At 44.7% G+C, this 19,836-nt stretch overlaps 2 protein-coding genes across 2 annotated transcripts in view; both read right to left on the reverse strand.

Annotated features, from left to right (window-relative positions):
* LOC137860482 (sushi, von Willebrand factor type A, EGF and pentraxin domain-containing protein 1-like) overlaps positions 1-19,836 on the reverse strand; it is an 80,168-nt gene that overhangs the window by 50,634 nt on the left and 9,698 nt on the right. The window contains exons 8-14 of the mRNA XM_068690779.1: positions 18,105-18,311; positions 17,319-17,495; positions 16,457-16,633; positions 15,236-15,412; positions 14,316-14,498; positions 13,484-13,684; positions 386-583 (exon numbers count right to left, since the gene is read on the reverse strand). Coding sequence (XP_068546880.1) covers positions 386-583; positions 13,484-13,684; positions 14,316-14,498; positions 15,236-15,412; positions 16,457-16,633; positions 17,319-17,495; positions 18,105-18,311 — 1,320 coding nt within the window. The remainder of the gene's footprint in view (positions 1-385; positions 584-13,483; positions 13,685-14,315; positions 14,499-15,235; positions 15,413-16,456; positions 16,634-17,318; positions 17,496-18,104; positions 18,312-19,836) is intronic.
* On the reverse strand, positions 430-8,590 carry LOC137860075 (complement factor H-like). Its single transcript, XM_068689884.1, has 7 exons — positions 7,942-8,590; positions 7,166-7,375; positions 6,193-6,381; positions 5,125-5,301; positions 4,286-4,462; positions 703-828; positions 430-568 (listed from the first exon to the last, which is right to left on the reverse strand). The coding sequence occupies exons 2-6, from the start codon at positions 7,230-7,232 to the stop codon at positions 773-775; spliced, it is 666 nt and encodes a 221-aa protein (XP_068545985.1). The 5' UTR covers positions 7,233-7,375; positions 7,942-8,590; the 3' UTR covers positions 430-568; positions 703-772.

A 19,836-nucleotide genomic window follows, 5' to 3' on the forward strand; every position in this document is an offset into this window, starting at 1 on the left:
AGGAGGAAGCACAGCCTGGGGTGGGGGCACTCAGCAATGAACTTCCCTGTGTCTTTTTGGGGCTCTCTCCTTGCCCTCATCACAGCACTTCTCAAATTCATTCCCTTGTGGCCCGGGATTTCCTTGCACTCAGACCAACCCACCCTCCTGGATCTGCTGGTGACTGGGGGCAGGGAGGGACAGCAGGCAGCAGAGGCAGCTACACGAGCTGACCTCCAGAGGAAATTCCTTCTGCACAGGAGAAGCACCAGCTGCTCTTCTGCCCTGTCAGCGTCGCAGCCCCAACACAAGCGCTGCTTCACAAGTGCAGGGCCTGCAGGGCCTGAGAGAAAGACAACGAGCAGCTCACACAGCTCTGGGCCACGCAGCACCAGCTTCCACCTACCCAAGCAAACTGGGGGATTTGTCCACTGCCCGTCAATGCAGGTGATTTGCTCAGGTCCTTTCAGGATGTAGAAACTTGCGCATTTGTATTTCAGCGTTGCACCTTGGGGGTATTGTTTCAACTGGAAGGAAAGGATGTCTCCGTTTTCAATATCTGGAGGTGGGCCGCATTTTCCACCTTCCCCTGGAAGACCAATAAGCATTACAAAGAAGGCCATCAGAGTTTAGATGCAACAGAAGCCTAGTCACAAATTCTTCAGAAGACCAGCTAGGCAGCAATTTGAGAGACTTGGAGGAAAGCAGAGAGAAAACTGTCACCTTGACACCAAATGCCTGGTAAATGGAAAAGCTTCTCATTCCTCTGCTGCCAGGACTCATAACTACCAGTTCATCCATTTTTTCTTGCTGGAGTGTTTGCATCTTTCTGAAGGACTTGCACTGGTCCTTCGTAATGGGGTAGTGTTTTTGGCACAGCTCTTGCTGCAGAAGAGCCTGACTCTCCCCCACTCCCTGTGCTGCCTGAACAGGGACAAGAGTGGATCAGTTTGCAAACCAGAACAAATGTAGACTTCCATTAAACACATCCTTCCACCACAAATGGAGAGATACCACAGAAAATCCCCTTTTCCTGAGTCTGACAGATATTGTTGCACTTGCTCACAGTCCTGAGACTGAAATTTGGAGACCTAAATGTCACACAATTTGTACACCCTCATGTATTCCCCTATACAAAGTACAGTTAGGAGAATCATTGTATTATTCCCCAGATGATGTTATTAAGTGCAAGAAGCAATATTGCCTTACCAATGTGACTTGATTTTTCCCCCCTTTTTTCCTTGGATTTCAGGGGCACTGGGAGCCCCAGGAATGTAGATTAACATGACAATGGCAGCAGAACACCTTCCAGATTCTCAGGGGATGACCGGGACAGTGAGAGCTTCTAGAAAAAGCGAACATTTCTGTAGCTACACCACATGCCACAAAAAACCTCCTTGCAAGGCCATGGCCCTCTGCTGAGAACACGAGCGCTTCTCAAAATCACAGATGTAGCAGCCAAGCTGGCTCTCTGCTGAACTGCAGAGCTCTGGAAGACATTATCAGCCTGTACTACTCATGGGACAGGTAAGTAAAATTGACTCCATGGAGGTGTATGACTGCCACGTTGCACTTGTTCAGCCCCCAGCCACAGATTTGGACAGGGACTAGGAGAACGGCACAGCTCCTCTTCAGAGGAACCTTCTTGCCATTGCAGAACCCAGCCGATCTGCATGTTTTAGTTCCTTAGGCTCTGCTGGGATCTCTGTCATAGTGGAGCCGCAGAGAAGAGCTCCTGTTTCTCTCCTCTACTGCTTCTGCCATTCCGATACTCTCTGACAGCCCTGAACACAACAGAGGAGCCCTTACACATCTTTCTAGTGAAGGTCAGTAAAATGGTGTAGTCTGGAAATTACTTGTATCGCAGAGAAGAATAGCAAGTCAGCATACTCTAGGCCTTTCTTCTTCAAGATATTTTTGCTCTTGATGAATATACCCATAGTATTTCTAGAAGCATTAAGCTAAATTAATCACAGAATCACAGAATTTCTAGGTTGGAAGAGACCTCAAGATCATCGAGTCCAACCTCTGACCTAACACTAACAGTCCCCACTAAACCATATCCCTAAGCTCTACATCTAAACGTCTTTTAAAGACCTCCAGGGATGGTGACTCCACCACTTCCCTGGGCAGCCTGTTCCAATGTTTAACAACCCTTTCAGTAAAGAAGTTCTTCCTAAGATCCAACCTAAAACTCCCCTGGCGCAACTTAAGCCCATTCCCCTCGTCCTGTCACCAGGCACGTGGGAGAACAGACCAACACCCGCCTCACTACAGCCTCCTTTGAGTTACCTCTAGAGAGCGATAAGGTTGCCCCTGAGCCTCCTCTTCTCCAGGCTGAACAAGCCCAGCTCCTTCAGCCGCTCCTCGTAGGACTTGTTCTCCAGGCCCCTCACCAGCTTCGTTGCCCTTCTCTGGACTTGCTCGAGCACCTCCATGTCCTTCTTGTAGCGAGGGGCCCAAAACTGAACACAGTACTCGAGGTGCGGCCTCACCAGAGCCGAGTACAGGGGGACGATCACCTCCCTAGCCCTGCTGGCCACACTGTTTCTTATGCAAGCCAGGATGCTGTTGGCCTTCTTGGCCACCTGAGCACACTGCTGGCTCATATTCAGCCGACTGTCCACCATCACTCCCAGGTCCTTCTCTGCCTGGCAGCTCTCCAACCACTCGTCTCCCAGCCTGTAGCTCTGCTTGGGGTTATTGCGCCCCAGGTGCAGGACCCGGCACTTGGCCTTGTTGAACTTCATGCAGTTGACCTCAGCCCATCGGTGCAGCCTATCCAGATCCTCCTGCAGAGCCTTCCTACCCTCAAGCAGATCGACACACGCACCTAGCTTGGTGTCATCTGCAAACTTACTGAGGCTGCACTCAATGCCCTCGTCCAGATCATTGATGAAGATGTTAAAGAGGACTGGCCCCAGCACCGAGCCCTGTGGAACGCCACTAGTGACTGGCGTGCAACTGGACTTGGCTCCATTTACCAAGACTCTTTGGGCCCGGCTATCCAGACTGTTTCTAACCCAACAAAGTGTGTGCCAGTCCAAGCCTAGGGCAGCCAGTTTCTTGAGGAGAATGCTGTGAGAGACGGTGTCAAAAGCCTTGCTGAAGTCAAGGTAGACCACATCCACAGCCTTTCCCTTGTCCACCCAATGCGTCACTTTGTCATAGAAGGAGATCAGGTTCATCAAGCAGGATCTGCCTTCCATAAACCCATGCTGACAGGGCCTGATCGCCTGCTTGCCCTTCAAGTGCCGCATGATGACTCTCAAGAGAATCTGCTCCATGAGCTTCCCTGGCACTGAGGTCAAACTGACACGCCTGTGGTTTCCCGGGTCAGTCCTCCGGCCCTTCTTGTAGATGGGCGTCACATTTGCTAGCCACCAGTCAACTGAGACCTCCCCCGATAGCCAGGACTGCTGATAAATGATGGTAAGCAGCTTGGCGAGCTCCTCCGCCAGTTCTCTCAGTACCCTTGGGTGGATCCCATCTGGCCCCATCGACTTGTGCACATCCAAGTGCTGTACCAGGTCACCAAACAGTTCTTCGTGGATGGTGAGGGCCACATCCTGCTCCCCATCCCCTTCCACCAGCTCAGGGTACTGGGTATCAGAGAACAACTGGTATTGCCGCTAAAGACTGAGGTGAAGAAGGCATTAAGCACCTCCACCTTTTCCTCATCTCTTGTAAGTAAGTTTCCCCCCGCATCCAGTACAGGATGGAGATTCTCCTTAGTCCTCCTTTTTGTGTTGATGTATTTATAAAAACATTTTTTGTTATCTTTAACAGCAGTAGTCAGATTGAGCTCCAGATGAGCTTTGGCCTTTCTAATTTTGTCCCTGCACAGCCTCGCAACATCCTTATAATCCTCCCTAGTGGCCTGCCCACTTTTCCAAAGATTATAAACCCTCTTTTTCCTCCTAAGCTCAAGCCACAATTCTCTGTTCAGCCAGGCTGGTCTTCTTCCCCACCAGCTCATCTTTGGGCACGTGGGAACAGACCATTCCTGCGCCATCAAGATTTCCCTCTTGAAGAGCGCCCAGAATTCCTGGATTCCTCTGCCCTTCAGAACCGCCTCCCAAGGGACTCTACCAACCAGTGCCCTCAGCAGCACAAAGTCAGCCCTCCAGAAGTCCAATACAGCGGTTTTACTGGTCCCAAAGTTCTGTGCAAGAAAGAAGTAGTAGGTACAAAGCTGCATTACCCAAAGAAAACAAAATGTAAAAAGGTAATGTCTTTCTAGTATTAAGGTAATCCAAACAGTCCCCACGAAGTGAACAGCCATAATGAAAGCACAAATTCCTACCTCTGCAGTTTGGCACTTTTGTCCAGTGTCCATCTGAACAAATGACATAATTTACACCCATAATTTGTGAATTACTTTCACATTCATAATGCACTTTGGCACCAGGCAGATACCTCTGCTGTTGAGTGCTGATAATATGAGCATTGGGATTTTCAGGTGGGGGTCCACAGCGAACATCTGAAAAGAGGGGTGCATTTAAAAATTGTAGGACAGGAATATGGCTATCACAGAATAGCGCATTCAGAAGCACCATTATTCCTGCTGAGGACAGATGGTTTGCATATGGTAGGTTATTTTCTACAACTAGGAAAGGATACTATGGGTTTCATTCTGCAATGCTTCACAAGGCAGTTATTAGTTATTATTTTATTTTTGCTTAAAGTGACTTAAGAAGAGGAAAGGAGCTGCAGAGACCAGCTGAATGTGCAGGCTGATGCCATACAGCATTGTGTGCCAAAGCGCTGGAGAACAAAATGGTTTATTTACTATTCGAAGGTAACTTTCAGAGAGTGAAATTTAAAATATGTAAGGCTACCAGCTATGTCACTCTTTGCAGCCAGCACCCTTTCCTCCATAATCCTCTGACTGCTTGATCTAAGCAGTGAGCAAAGCTGTGGCTACTGGCTTCAGTCCAGAAGGGGAAAAGATTTCATGCTGGTCAGTCCTCCTTGGTGCTTCTTAGGGACCAGAAAAACAGGTGTTGGAGCAATCTATTAAAAGCAACTCGATGATCAGCTCTACTGGTCTGACTCACTTGCACGTATCGGTTGGCGTTACATTAACTACTCTTCCTGGAAGACTAAGAAGGATCATAGACTACTTAGAAGTACAACCTATACCTTCACAGATTGGTGGTGTTGACCAAGTTCCCCTTCTGCAAAAAATTTCAGGGGGACCAGTGACCTGAAATCCTTCATGACACTGGTAGCGAACTGTTTCACCAGGCTCATACTTCTCCTTGCTCCTGCCTTCAAATGCAGCATTGGCCACTGATGGAATACTTCCACATGGTCTTTCTGAAAAGATATGCAAACTTGAAACTTTGGGTAATGCGGTGCACATAGAATGACTGTATTGTTCCCACCAAAAAAGATGCCTTTTATAGCATCAGCACATACCACTGTCTAGGGGAATTTAAGTAACCACACAGCCACTAGATAACATACATAGATCAAGTGAGATGAAACCTTTATTACTGTTGACGTGCAGTAGACTACTGCAGTGTCCAAAAAAGTCAGACTCCAAGAAGAAGCATCCTGAAACAGATGGGTGAAAACAGGAGCACCTGCAGGACTCTTCCTGCTGTCTGTTTACCACAGACGTTCAATGCAACTCAAAACAGGGTCACAGACAGCTGCAGGACAAGGGAGCTACCATTCAGGAGGAGTTAGGAAATCCAAAGCCCACCTTCCAACCTTCTTTCCTTTCTAGGCAAAGGATCCCTCAGCCAGAGGTGCAGGAGATGAAGAACAGAAAGCTCTCAGCCTCCCTTTCCACATGCATAGGACATGTCCTCCCAAGGGGTTGTGCTTGTGCAGAATGGCTCAGCAAGGCTTTCCCCACAGGACTGTGCAAGACCATGGCAGTTACAGACTTCGATTTTTTGCTCTAACTTTCCAACTTATCCACTGTTCTCAATGGATATGGAAAAGGACTTTCCCTGCAGGGTGCCTATGTTATACACAAACTCTTTACTGTCATCACCCCTGTGATTTCTGCTTGCATGGGTCACAGCTACTACAGTTCTGCATAGAGAAAGCAATGAGGTGTAAACACCAATGGCAAGAGAACAGTCTTTGGGGTAGCACATTTTGGCTCCCAGTTGCTGTTTCGTAATGGTACATGGTGCAAGAGAATGAGAAATGTCCACCGTTGCCAAGTCAAACAGCAAAAAAAATTACCCTTACCCAAACACTGAGGTGGTCCAGGCATCCAGACTTTTCCATGGCATGTTACCCATTCTGATCCTGATAAAGCATATCCAGGGTCGCATGTGTATTGCACTCTGTCATTTTCCTCATATTCGGATTTAATGCCACTAACAATTTTGCCAAACTCAATGAGAGGTGGGTCTTCACATGCTGCTCCTGCAGAAGCTGTGCACAGGTTTGTTATTTGGCTGCACGTTGCTGTTTATATCCTGATTTATTGCTACCACCAATTCCTTCAAAATGAATGACAAGTGGGTGTTTGCATGCCCTTCCACCAGAAAATATAAGAAAAATTCTTCTCATCTGATAGATACTACAGAGTAATCAGACCGTCAAAGAATGGTGCTACATAGGAGTTGAATAATATTCAGATAACCTACATGCCTGCATTTGGGAATAGACTGTACTAATAAATCTCCTAAAGCACTTCTAAGATGTGCCTATGTGGAGGGAGAAGAGTTTTGATATTCTGAAGACTATAGAATGGATCAATTATAGAGTTTAAAACCGGTCATTTTAGTAAAGAAGTCTTCAGTGAAGACTTTCTTCAGGCGGCATTCATCATAGATCTTACTGGAATAACGAAATACCCTAAGAGTTGTGCAATATTTTAAAATCAAATCAGAATTCTGCACTGAATTGAATAACAGCAATAACAGCAGCTCAACTGAAATACCAAGGAATTTATAGGTAAGTATGTTGAGGGGGTTATGTCTAGTTATAAGTCAGGTTCGCTATGTGAGCCATTAAGTTCAGGCACAAAGCAAAGAAGAAGACTCAGATAAAATAATATTCACAAATATGACATTCTAAAATATAATTCTCATTCAGAACTTCTGAAACAGGTTCCACTAAAAGTGACAAATAATTTATTTTTCAGTTCCTTATTCTTGATTGTCACTGGTCACTACACATCACTTAAAGCGTGAATTTCCATTTAAAGACTTACCTTTATGTGTAGCACAACACATCCACAGCAGAAACCCTGTGGTGAGGTGCAGCAGTGTCATTTCCATGTTTTAGAAATTAAAGATGTCCTCTGCAAAAGACATGCTGTTTCCTCTACTCCAAATTGCATATACTTGTATTCAACTCCCACCTTTCCGAGGGTTGCCCTTGCAAACTCCTCCCCTAATTTTCTTGCGACACAGTAGTCATTCTGCACAGATATTAAACAAGCAATTGCTGCAAAAATTCTTCAGTAATTTCTCACAAAACCTTTCAGAATAAACTTGACACAGCACACTTATGAAACCCATCAGCAAAGACTCAGTGTGTTTATAAAGCACAATATAGCACACATCTCATTTTTCCAGTGTCATCACGTAAAATTTTCTTATGGGCAGAAACTACCATATATGTGGAGCCAAGAATTTATCAACAGCCTTAGTGAAACCTTAACAGCCTAACGAATACACTAACACGTACTGCGTTAATACTAGTCTAATACTTGAATTACTAGCCCAACATGACCCTAAGCACTGTTGCTTATGGAGTCCTGGAGTTTTGCCATACCACAGAATGCTTTGGGTTGGAAGCGACCGTAAAGATCATCCAGTTACAAGCCTCTGCCATGGGCAGGGACACCTCCCAGCAGACCAGGATGCTCAAAGCCCCATCCCAGCTGCCCTTCTCAAAGGCCATATGAAGCAAAGAACCCCACAAACAGCATATGACAAAGCTTTTCAGATACCACCGTGGGCCATCTCTGTCTCACTTCCTCACCTTCTTATCCTCCCGTGCTTCACAAAGATCGGGTTCTCCACTCAGGAGCTTTTGTGTTTAGTATTGCACCAAGAGGCCCTGCTCCTGCGGTCCGCTTTCAACTGGCACCATGGTCACCCAGGAGAACAGGCCACTCCTGTCTCTGCTCTGTTATCTGCCACCATTCCTGCCAGTGAATAGATCATTAACTTCAGGCATCATTTGTAACTCGGTTCCTGGAACACACTGAATTACCTTCCTAAAACAGCAACTGTTGATCCAGCAGCCATTTCCAGTCAGCTCTAATATGCTTGCATCATTTCATTATAAGGCATGTAGATAGGTTTATTTTTGTACAAAGCAAGAAAAGCACAAGCGTTCTGCCTATGCAGGATCATGCTTTCTTATTTTTGCCTGAGAAAATATAGGCAGATTTTAAAAGATCTGATCTCCACACCCAAGTAGAAGACGACTGTTCCTAGCAGAGGATGTGTTTGATCCCTTTGGCTTTGACTCGCTACAGGAGGATGCTCAGCAAGATCAGCCTGCTGCACGGATGCCACGGGCTGAAGACTGCTTGAAGGTGTGGCTCAGGAAAGAGAGAACATGGCTGTATTTACCCAGCTCTGAAAAGATGAACCTGCTACAAGCAGGGTAGCAAGGCTGCAGTGGACAAATTTGCTCTTTGACATTTGCCAGCCACCCATGTCACAATTTCTGTAGAACACTGGGGTGGAGAGACCAGAGAGTTGTAGAGATTCTGGTGACAATCTTTAACTGGACACACATACAGATAAAACCAAGTGGTTAGAGTCTACGTGATTACAAAGGTCTCTAGCAGCTTATGCTGACAGCCTACAGTGGAAACAATAGCACAGAGGAAGAGGAACTCCATGTACAGATGTCCAACACTGTGGAGGAGCCTGAGCCCACTACGTGCAGGAGCAGCCAGAATCCAGCACCTGACAATGGGCTGGAGTGGCTGTTCTCATGGGGCCAAGGTGTCGCTTTGACAAAGGATCGGTGGAGCGGGGTCTTAGTTCTGCATGTACTGTGGAACAGAAAGGTCAGAGTAGAAAATACTATCCTCCTGTTCTGTCCAAGCCATGGAAATTACTATCCTGTAATCATCCAAGGCCCATGAGAACTGACTGACTTCTAAAATCCAGCAATTCTGTATCATGACTTCAGAAAGCAAATCTCCATCTCTTCAAACATGGGAAATCGCTTCAAATGTTACTCTCAAGAAATATTCCAGAGACAGACTTGAATCCTTTTCTCTCCTTTTCCATTAGGTTTGCTCTTTAAGGAGAAGGGTCTTCTGATATTTCCCAAATATTCACTTGCTTCATTCAGAGTTCCTCAAAGGAGGAGGCAAGAACTTAACCGGAATACAGAAATGACTATATAAATATATAGTCATTATAAATACATCCAAATGGCTTTTTGCTGAAGTTGGCAGAAATCTTGCATAAACACAAGGTTGTTATGCAAGCAGAAAAGTTAACAAATACCAGACCAATCTTGAAAACATTTGCACGTGCCAAACGCGGTGAAGAAACATGATCGTGTCATCTGCCTGCTCCCGAACTAGCACCTCTGCCATGAAACAACAGAACTGAGATATATGGCGATTCTGATGCTATTAGAAGGCTCTGCTATGTGAGGAAAGGCACTAACAGAAACACAAAATAGTTATTCTTATCGTGCCTTTCACAAAAAAAACATCCCCCCTGTTTATTTGCTGAATGTTTAAGATGACATAGCTGGGAGGAGACCTTCCTTCTGTTTTTGGCTTCCTGTTGGGAGAGTACAGAGAAAGGGAAAGAGACTCTTCTCAGACACAGAGTGACAGGAGATCACTGTGCATTTTTGTGTTTATTTTACAAAATTGGCGTGAGGCAGGCATGTTCTGTATTCCTGAATTTTCATTGGATTTTCAGCTGTGCTACATTCTCACAGGCCAGAGTCCCAGGAGTATAAACGTGCAAGTGTCAAAGCAATCCTACAAAGTAGTTACAGCAGATCATTTGAATAGTTGGCACATTCTCAAATAGCAAATAAAACTGTTTGCTTCACTTTTCATTTAAGATTAATAATTAACTACTTAGTGGAACTCACATATTTCTATATTTTAAATATTTTTATCCTTTACAGACATTCTCTTAAAATGCTTTCTCCTTTTCTTGTCCCTTGCTCAGATTCTCCAGATTGTTATGCATTCTCAAGTTTAGCACTATAAGCCTCAAAGAACTACTGCTTCCTAAAATTTCCACACGTAGTTTGTCAACATTGCATTGTTCTGGTGCTTTCCAAGTCCTCGTGCCACATAGCACTTCCCCCTTCCCTCCCATAGTTGGCTCACAGCCAACTGTGCCACTGAACACCCATTTCTGAAAGTTGACTGCAGTCATCTTGAAATATGAAGCAGTATTCATGCACCTTTTAATACCAGATAAACAACATACCTTTCCGATGAAATTTCCTGAAGTCCACACTTATTTTCCTGGAACAAACATTTCCAAATAGGTCTGACACTGATGAATTCAAAAGGACAAGCGACAAAATATTGCTTTACCTTTAACAACACATTTTGGGTATTTCAGTCTCCCATGGTTACACTGCGTCCTCCCAGGAGATGGAAGGGTAGTCTGGGGAAAATCATATCCCTCTTTACATTCAAACTCTATGAGGTCACCATGTAGGAACATTAATTCTTCCTGTCTTCATTTTAACTCTAGGTTGTTATTGTTTAGAGCAGTTGCATTAAGAATGCACAAATCTAGGAAATAAAAGCCTAGTTCAATAAAAGCAATCAACTTTGGACAATGCTCCCAGATACATGATCTGATTTTTCTGGGTGATCCTTTAGCGACCCAGGAGTTGGACTTGATGATCCCTGTGCGTCCTTTCCAACTCGGATATTCTATGATTCTATGAAGTGATTTCTTAACTGCCTTTTGCAGGAGTTGAAAAAGAGAAATCTAAATCAGTAATTATAAATTGTTTTGGAATCTTGCAAGAAATAGAACTAAAAGCACATTTAGAAAGAAAGCAGAAGCAAAGAAATAGGCTGAAGTAAGAAATAGAACATGCAAAAATAATAAGCTCAGAAAACACACTTCAGATACAATCGGGATTCTACAAATGTTTGCAAACATACAGCAGCCAGGATGTATAAAGTATTTAGACATCATCTTTTTTTTTTTTTTTCTTCCTGAAGTTTGTGGTTTTCTTTAGGCTTTTTCAGGTTCTTCAAGATCAGTATCATTTTGGTTGCTTTCTGACAGACTTCTTAGTGCCAGGATCAAATTGGGTAACCTAGCTTTCTGTCCGACAATTAACCTCTAACTTTTGAATCCACTGCTCCACTTCAATAAAGCCTGACAAAGGGGCAGTTGAAAAAACAAATTTCTACATGTCTCAAGAGAATCAGTGCTTGACAGAGGCCCTTATTAATGATTTTCTGAAGGAAAGGCAAGGAGAGATTACCTATTGCACATTCTAACAACAGCACTGTAACAAAATATTGGCCAATCCAATTGGTAGTTTCCCCAAACTACCTACAGTACAGGCTATTTCACAGCTGATTGGGTGGGGACAAATCTCAGAAGACATGGATAGGAAAATGCAGTTAACGGGATGCTTAGAACATGCACAATATTCATAGCTGAGGAGTTTTCATTATTTCACAGAATTTGTTAAATCTCATTATTGAGATCCAAGAATGCAGACCTGGGCCTTTCAATCCCGAGTTGGTATGTTGTATTCACTTAGAAATAAATCATTTAAACTAAATTGGTTATTTATTTGCTTTTTCACAGTAGATTAAAAACTTAGATTAAAAGCACACTAGACCACACACACACTACTTGCTGATCAGCAAATTAGCTGTACACTTTAATTGATGTCTCAATATGCCACCAAAGCCAGCCTACTTCAGGATGCAAATGTTAATAAAATAACACTGAGATCAATATAGAACAAAAGTAAGAAGTACAGTCATTTGAATGGATAAAATGTAAATACTTTTACAAAAATGGTAACATATCAAAACAATCATCCAACAATTCAAAGGGAAAAAAAAGAAAGGCAAATTGCAACACAGAACGTTGGCTAAGCTGCAAACACGGCACAATGAAACAGCAAACTCCAGGAAAAATTGAGCTCAAATCACTGGGCTGGTCAAAGGATCTTTCATTTCTCCAGCTGGGCTCCTTCATGCCTTTTCCATTTATCCAAAATACGCTGCAATGTAAAGAGAGGAAGTAGAAAAGGAATGAACACCAAGGCTGGCACATAGCCATGTTTCTTGAGAGCAGTGGACAGCAAAGTTGCCTAGCATTCCCATTGCTTCAGTTTGATTCCCCAGGCCCCTTGGAACAGGAGCAGCCCCACGACAGACACAGACTGGTAGAGGGTTAAGTGAAGGCCCCTAAAGCTGACCCTCCCTTCTTCTCCACAATTCTACAGAGCACTGCACCCTCCACACAGAGCACTTACATTCACATCGGGGGTAGATAATCACTCCATCCTGGCACTGTGCCTCAAAATCCTCTGGGTTTGAGACTTCCCAGTGGGCAAAATTGCATGTAAATGAAATAGTCTCCTTAGAGCGATATATGTTAGATCTTCTCCTCGAGTGTCTTAGTTTTATATTGTTCCTCTTCATAGCCATCTCACTCAAACTACAGTTCCCTTGGAAAGAAAAAAAAAATTAGAGAAAAACAAGAAAAAGAAAAGAACAGCCACCACCACAAGAGAAAGTACTTTCATCAGTTGCCTGTAGACCTCGTTGTCAACTCTCTGAAGCTGTTGGTACCAGCTTAGTGACTGACACTACTTATTCCCCTGTGCTGCATCCCTGCTGCATCTGTCCCCTCCAGTATCAACGCACATTGCCGATGATTAAAGGCAAAAGCCCATTTCATACCCTTCAGCAATGTCGCTGTAATTGCGGCTTGGGGAAATTGTAGGAGGAGGCAAGTACAGGTTTCCTGCTGGAGAAGCCTGTGAAGGCGTGCAATGGGCATTGACCCCTGCCTCCACACACACCAGAGCAGGGCACAACCAGAGAGGAGCTGGGAAGGCCATGGGTGCAAAGGGGGCACAGCTTTGGCTGCAAGAGAGAAGCAGGAGAGAAGCTCGCTGGGACAAAGCCCTGCCTGAACAGGCAGGCCTGGGAGAGCCTGCAAGGAAATGGTCTCCCTCCCTTCAGCCCTGCCACAGTCCATGGCACCTTCCAATTTCAGAGAAGCCGCTTGCAGGGAACTTACCAGCCCTTCCGTCCTGCCTGGAACCAGCCGGGCAGGCCCAGCACCAGTAACCCTGATGAGCCCCAGCGAGCCCGTTCCCCAGGAGCCTTTCCAGCTCAGGTTCGCCAGTCGGCGGCTTCCTGGGGCAGATTCTCCCCTCATGGCCTGCAGCTTTGCAGGGTGCTCTCCCACCTTGGTGCCCCGCTATTTCTTCCCCAGGCACACTTGCTAGGGGTTTTCTTCCCAGCTTCTGCGCTAAAAATGCACCAAGGCAGCGGCCAAGCAGTGACAGAGTGGAGGTGACTTACTTCCTGGCTTGCACCGTGGGTATTCCAATGTCCCGTCCATGCACTGCACTCTGAAGGGGGAAGATGCTGGGTCCTGCACATGTCCTATTTTACAATCAAATTCAATAAAATCGCCTGATGTTGAGTACAGTTTTCTTTCTTCTCTCCATCTCAGCTCAATATTGTTTCTGTCCATATCTTCTTCAGAAGCCGTACAAGCCGCTTGGTAAAGGCAAGAGAAGGATGTAATAAATTCATACAAATGTACCACACATACATTTTCTTCCCCTCTCTGAGCCTACAGGTGTACTTCACAAAACTCTTCCAGCAATGAGCTCTCACCCTCTGAGTTTTCCAACAGGAAAGACATTCTTAAGAAGGCAAAAGGGAAAAACAATGATGGCTGAGTTGCCACACACCGCTGTGGAGAGGCCTTTGCCCTCTGACAGTCTCACAGGCCAAGGGGAAAGCACAGCCTGGGGCAGGGGCACCCAGAAGGCAGCAATGACCTCCCCTGTGTCTTTTTTGGGTTCTCTCCTTGCCCTCGTCCCAGCGCTTCTCAAATTCATTCCCTTCTGGCCCTGGATTTCCTTGCACTCAGACCAACCCACCCTCCTGGATCTGCTGGTGACTGGGGGCAGGGAGGGACAGCAGGCAGCAGAGGCGGCTACACGAGCTGACCTCCAGAGGAAATTCCTTCTGCACAGGAGAAGCACCAGCTGCTCTTCTGCCCTGTCAGCGTCGCAGCCCCAACACAAGCGCTGCTTCACAAGTGCAGGGCCTGCAGGGCCTGAGAGAAAGACAACGAGCAGCTCACACAGCTCTGGGCCACGCAGCACCAGCTTCCACCTACCCAAGCAAACTGGGGGATTTGTCCACTTCCCATCAGTGCAGGTGATTTGCTCAGGTCCTTTCAGGATGTAGAAACTTGCACATTTGTATTTCACAGTCTCACCCTGGTCATATTCTGGTAATGGGAAGGAAAGGATGTCTCCGTTTTCAATATCTGGAGGTGGACCACATTTTCTACCCTTCCCTGAAAGAAGATCAGAAAGAAAACCACTGAAGTTTAGTTGCAAGAGAGGCCTAGCCACAAATTCTTCAGAAGGCCATGTAGGCAGCACTTCGAGAGACTTGGAGGAAAGCAGAGAGAAAACTGTCACTTTGACACCAAATGCTGCATTTGTTCATGTGCTGAAACCTAGCACATGCCTCATGAATCAAATGAGATTATTCAATGTGTTCGTGAAATCCTGGGCACCAACATGGTACCAGCTGTTAGCTCACCCATCAGCTACGGCCCACAGGTAATTTAACAGTAGACTCAATTGCACGGCATTCACAAAGGCAATGCTCCACTTGAATTTCCTGGATGTCAGTGAGCAGGAGAACTGTGAGCTCTGTTCTCCAGCACAGACAGCACAATTTCTCACTCTCCTCACATGAGGCATTCTCAGAAAGTAGATTTGCAGAACTGAAAGGTTGCAGTCTCAAAATCAGAGCTGGCCAGCAGTTGCTCTCAGCCTCAGGGTACTTTTCCAGATGTGGCACCCCTTGAGTGAAGCCATCTGGTAGACTTCCATTAAACACATCCTGCCACCACAAATGGAGAGATACCACGCAAAATCCATTTTTTCCTGAGTCTGACAGATACTGTTACACTTGCTCACAGTCCTAAGACTAAAATTTGGAGACCTAAATGCCACTGAGCTAGCTTGAGGGCAGTCTTCACTGACAGTGTACTGCATGGAGAGAGAGAGAGAGAGAACTCACCTTTGCACTGGGGCCGCTCTGTCCAGATCCCATTCTGGCATGTTACGGTGGAAGCCCCCGTCATCTGAAAACCTTGCCAGCACTGATAGTGAGCTGTCTCCCCCGGCAAATACCTTGGCTTTTTAACACCTTGAACTTTTCCACCAGCAATTTCTGGAGGAGGTTCACACGTCACATCTGAAAAGAGACATTTCGGCACTTGATTTATATACCCTCACATGTTCTTACACAAACAAGTTAAGAGAATCATCTTGTTACTCCCCAGATGATGTTCTTAAGCGCAAGAGACAATATTGCCTTACCAACGTGACTTGATTTCCCTCCCCACCCCCCACCCCCCTTTTTCCTTGGCTTTCTATGGCACTGTGAGCTCCAGGAATGTAAATTAACATGACAAAGGCAGCAGAACACCTTCCAGATTCTCAGGAGATGACAGGGACAGTGAGAGCTTCTAGAAAAAGCCAACGTTTCTGTAGCTACACCACATACCAGAAAAAACCTCCCTGCAAGGCCATGGCCCTCTGCTGAGAACACGAGCGCTTCTCAGAATCACAGATGTAGCAGCCAAGCTGGCTCTCTGCTGAACTGCAGAGCTCTGGAAGACATTATTAGCCTGTACTACTCATGGGACAGGTAAGTAAAGTTGACTCCATGGAGGTGTATGACTGCCACGTTGCACTTGTTCAGCCCCCAGCCACAGATTTGGGCAGGGACTAGGAGGACGGCACAGCTCCTCTTCAGAGGAACCTTCTTGCCATTGCAGAACCCAGCCGATCTGCATGTTTTAGTTCCTGAGGCTCTGCTGGGATCTCTGTCATAGTGGAGCCTCAGAGAAGAGCTCCTGTTTCTCTCCTCTAGTGCTTCTGCCATTCCGATACTCTCTGACAGCCCTGAACACAACAGAGGAGCCCTTACACATCTTTCTAGTGAAGGTCAGTAAAATGGTGTAGTCTGGAAATTACTTGTATCGCAGAGAAGAATAGCAAGTCAGCATACTCTAGGCCTTTTTTCTTCAAGATATTTTTGCTCTTGATGAATATACCCATAGTATTTCTAGAAGTATTAAGCTAAATTAAAGTTCTGTGCAAGAAAGAAGTAGTGGGTAAAAAGCTGCATTACACAAAGGAAACAAAACTAAAAAAGGTAATGTCTTTCTAGTATTAAGGTAATCCAAACAGTCCCCATGAAGCGAACAGCCATAATGAAAGCACAAATTCCTACCTCTGCAGCTTGGCACTTTTGTCCAGTGTCCATCTGAACAAGTGACATAATTTACACCCATAATTTGTGAATTACTTTCACATTCATAATGCACTTTGGCACCAGGCAGATACCTCTGCAGCTGAGTGCTGGTAATATGAGCATTGAGAATTTCAGGTGGGGGTCCACAGCGAACATCTGAAAAGAGAGGTGCGTTTGAGAATCATAGGACATGAATATGGCTATCACAGAATAACGTATTCAGAAGCACCATTATTCCTGATGAGGACAGATGGTTTGCATATGGTAGGTCATTTTCTACAAATAGGAAAGGAAGATACTATGGGTTTCATTCTGCAATGCTTCACCAGGCAATTATTATTTATATATATATATATATTTGCCTAAAGTGACTTAAGAAGAGGAAAGGAGCTGCAGAGACCAGCTGAATGTGCAGGCTGATGCCATCCAGAATTGTGTGCCAAAGCACTGGAGAACAAAGTGGGTTATTTACTATTCGAAGGTAACTTTCATAGAGTGAAATTTCTAGTGATAAGCAATTAAAATATGTAAGGCTACCAGCTATGTCACTCTTTGCAGCCAGCACCCTTTCCTCCATAATCCTCTGACTGCTAATCTAAGCAGTGAGCGAAGCTGTGGCTACTGGCTTCAGTCCAGAAGGGGAAAAGATTTCTTTGCTGATCAGTCCTCCTTCGTGCTTCTCAGGGACCAGAAAAACAGGTGTTGGAGCAATCTATTAAAAGCAACTCAATGATCAGCTCTACTGGTCTGACTCACTTGCACGTATCGGTTGGCGTTACATTAACTACTCTTCCTGGAAGACTAAGAAGGATCATAGACTACTTAGAAGTACAACCTATACCTTCACAGATTGGTGGTGTTGACCAAGTTCCCCTTCTGCAAAAAATTTCAGGGGGACCAGTGACCTGAAATCCTTCATGACACTGGTAGCGAATTGTTTCACCAGGCTCATACTTCTCCTTGCTCCTGCCTTCAAATGCAGCATTGGCCACTGCTGGAATACTTCCACATGGTCTTTCTGAAAAGATATGCAAAAGATATGCAAACTTGAAACTTTTGGTAATGTGATACACGTAGAATGACTGTATTGTTCCTACCAAAGATGCCTTTTATAGCATCAGCATAGTCAATCACTGCGTGTGGATTTTATATAAAAGGTGGCATTCAGAAACTTAAATGTTAGTACTCTAAATAGACATGAACTTCAGGCAATGCAAAGATTTAGATTCTATTTCTAGCCCTGCCAGAAAACGTTGGTAAAGGCTTCTATCCTTTACTATACAGAAGTGATGTCTATCATTGAAGTACCAAAGCAATTTCTACTCACTAGTGGACTCTGTAGAGAACAGATCCTTGGATGGTAAGGATATGCCCATGACTCATCTGGCAGAGACTGACTCTGAACATAGATTGCAAATATACCACAGGAATATATAAAAAAATAAACTGTGTTCAACTGTATCAGCCTTGCCCCCCACCAGGATTGCTTTGAAGACATTCATGAGGAAAAATAACATTGTATAGCAAAATATGGAATTACTGTCTGTTGCTACATTTCAAACTCCAGTTTAAAAATGTTCAGATTCATTGCTAAGTACACCTCAGGAAAAGTCTTGTTTAACATTACCAGAGCATGTAGGAGCTGAAGTCCAGTTTCCCATAGAACAAGTTATCTTTGATGGTCCATCTAACTTATATCCAGGACGACAAACCACATTCAGTGTAGCACCAGCCAGATAAATTGTTTTCCCTTCTTTTTCCATTTTTAAGTTTTGATTTTCCAGCCTAAGATCATCTACATATTCTACAGGTTGCGGTGGCAAACAGGGATTTTCTTTAAAATATGAAGCACAGAGACAAACAGTATTACAAGACAATTAATATTCCAAAGACATATGCAGTCTAAAACAGAAAAGGAAAAGAAAAAAAAATCCAAACAAAAGTTATGTGGCTTGAAAGTAAGATGAGGTATGTGAGATTCACAAAACAAAACTCCTTTCCTCTCTCCCTCAAAGAAAATCCCAAACCGATTGGTTTCATTTTACTTTGAACCAAATTCGAGCCATTTCCCACATCTTGACAAGGAGATATAGTTACAACTTAATAAAAAGAATTATAAAAATCATAGACAGAGAATCAGAAGAGACGTTATTTCGTCCTGGTGAAAGTGAGTTTCTAGAACTGTAACTAAATTAAGCTTGTCCACCACTAATAAAATTATACCAATGTCATGGGGGGTTTCCTGATGACATAAGGACAATACCAGAGTGCAGCAGAGCTTAAGAACTATAACCTACCTCCCCAGACATAGAGTAGAGTAAACCTCTACAAACTCCTCCTGAGTTGGGGTTGTCCCGCTATGCTATTCTCTTACATGACTGTAGAGGGGGTGAACATATAATTTATGTTTCATGTACATTTTTGGTTACTAGTGAATTAGGTTTCATCAGCTGACACAAGTTGAAAGCATATGTTTCTTCTGAATTCCACAAGACAAAAGATCTAATTACAATCAAACTTCTTGTTTAGTAACAGTGACTGAGAATTTTATTGCAGTATAGTTTATTTTATGAACAGCTCAAGCACTTTTTTCATTATTCTTCTCTACGTCTGCCACATCAGTGGAAACAGAGTCTCCCAAGCAACAAAAGAGGAAAGAAACCACAGGGCATTAGAATTTTGTAGCTTAAAAATACAGGCTTGCTTGGAATGTTGTGCATATCAATCACCAGCTCGCACCTCGTTTGTCCTGCGCTCATCTATCTCCTACCCATTTCTGAAAACACTTTCTTCTACTTCTTCATGAACTTCTGCTTACAAGATATCATCTGCACCAGCAATGTTTGAACAGTCAGCTTGTGGATACCTCAGCATTCCAAGCACAAATACATGTACAGGCTGAGCAGAGAATGTATTGAGAACAACCTTCAGGAGAAGAACTTGGAAGTGTTGGTTGATGAAGAACTCAGTATGAGCCAGCAGTGTGTTCTTGCAGCTGAGAAAACCAACTGTGTGCTGGGCTGCATCTAAAGAAGCATGGCCAGCAGGTCGAGGGAGGTGATTCTCCCCCTCTACTCTGCTCTTGTGAGACCTCACCTGGGGCACCCAGCACAAGAGCATGGACATATTCAAATGAGTCCAGAGGAATGCCATGGGGACGACCAGAGGGCTGGAGCACCTCTCCTATGGAGTCAAGCTGTTGGGGTTAGGGTGGTTCAGCCTGGAGAAGAGAAGGCTCTGGGAAGACGTTACAGTGGCCTTCCAGTACCTAAAGGGGACCTACAGGAAAGCTGGGGAGGGACTCTTTGTCAGGGAGTGTGGAGATAGGACAGGGGGTAATGGATTTAAACTAAAGCAGG

The sequence above is a fragment of the Anas acuta genome, chromosome 8 (genome assembly GCF_963932015.1).
Source record: "Anas acuta chromosome 8, bAnaAcu1.1, whole genome shotgun sequence".
NCBI lineage: Eukaryota > Metazoa > Chordata > Aves > Anseriformes > Anatidae > Anas > Anas acuta.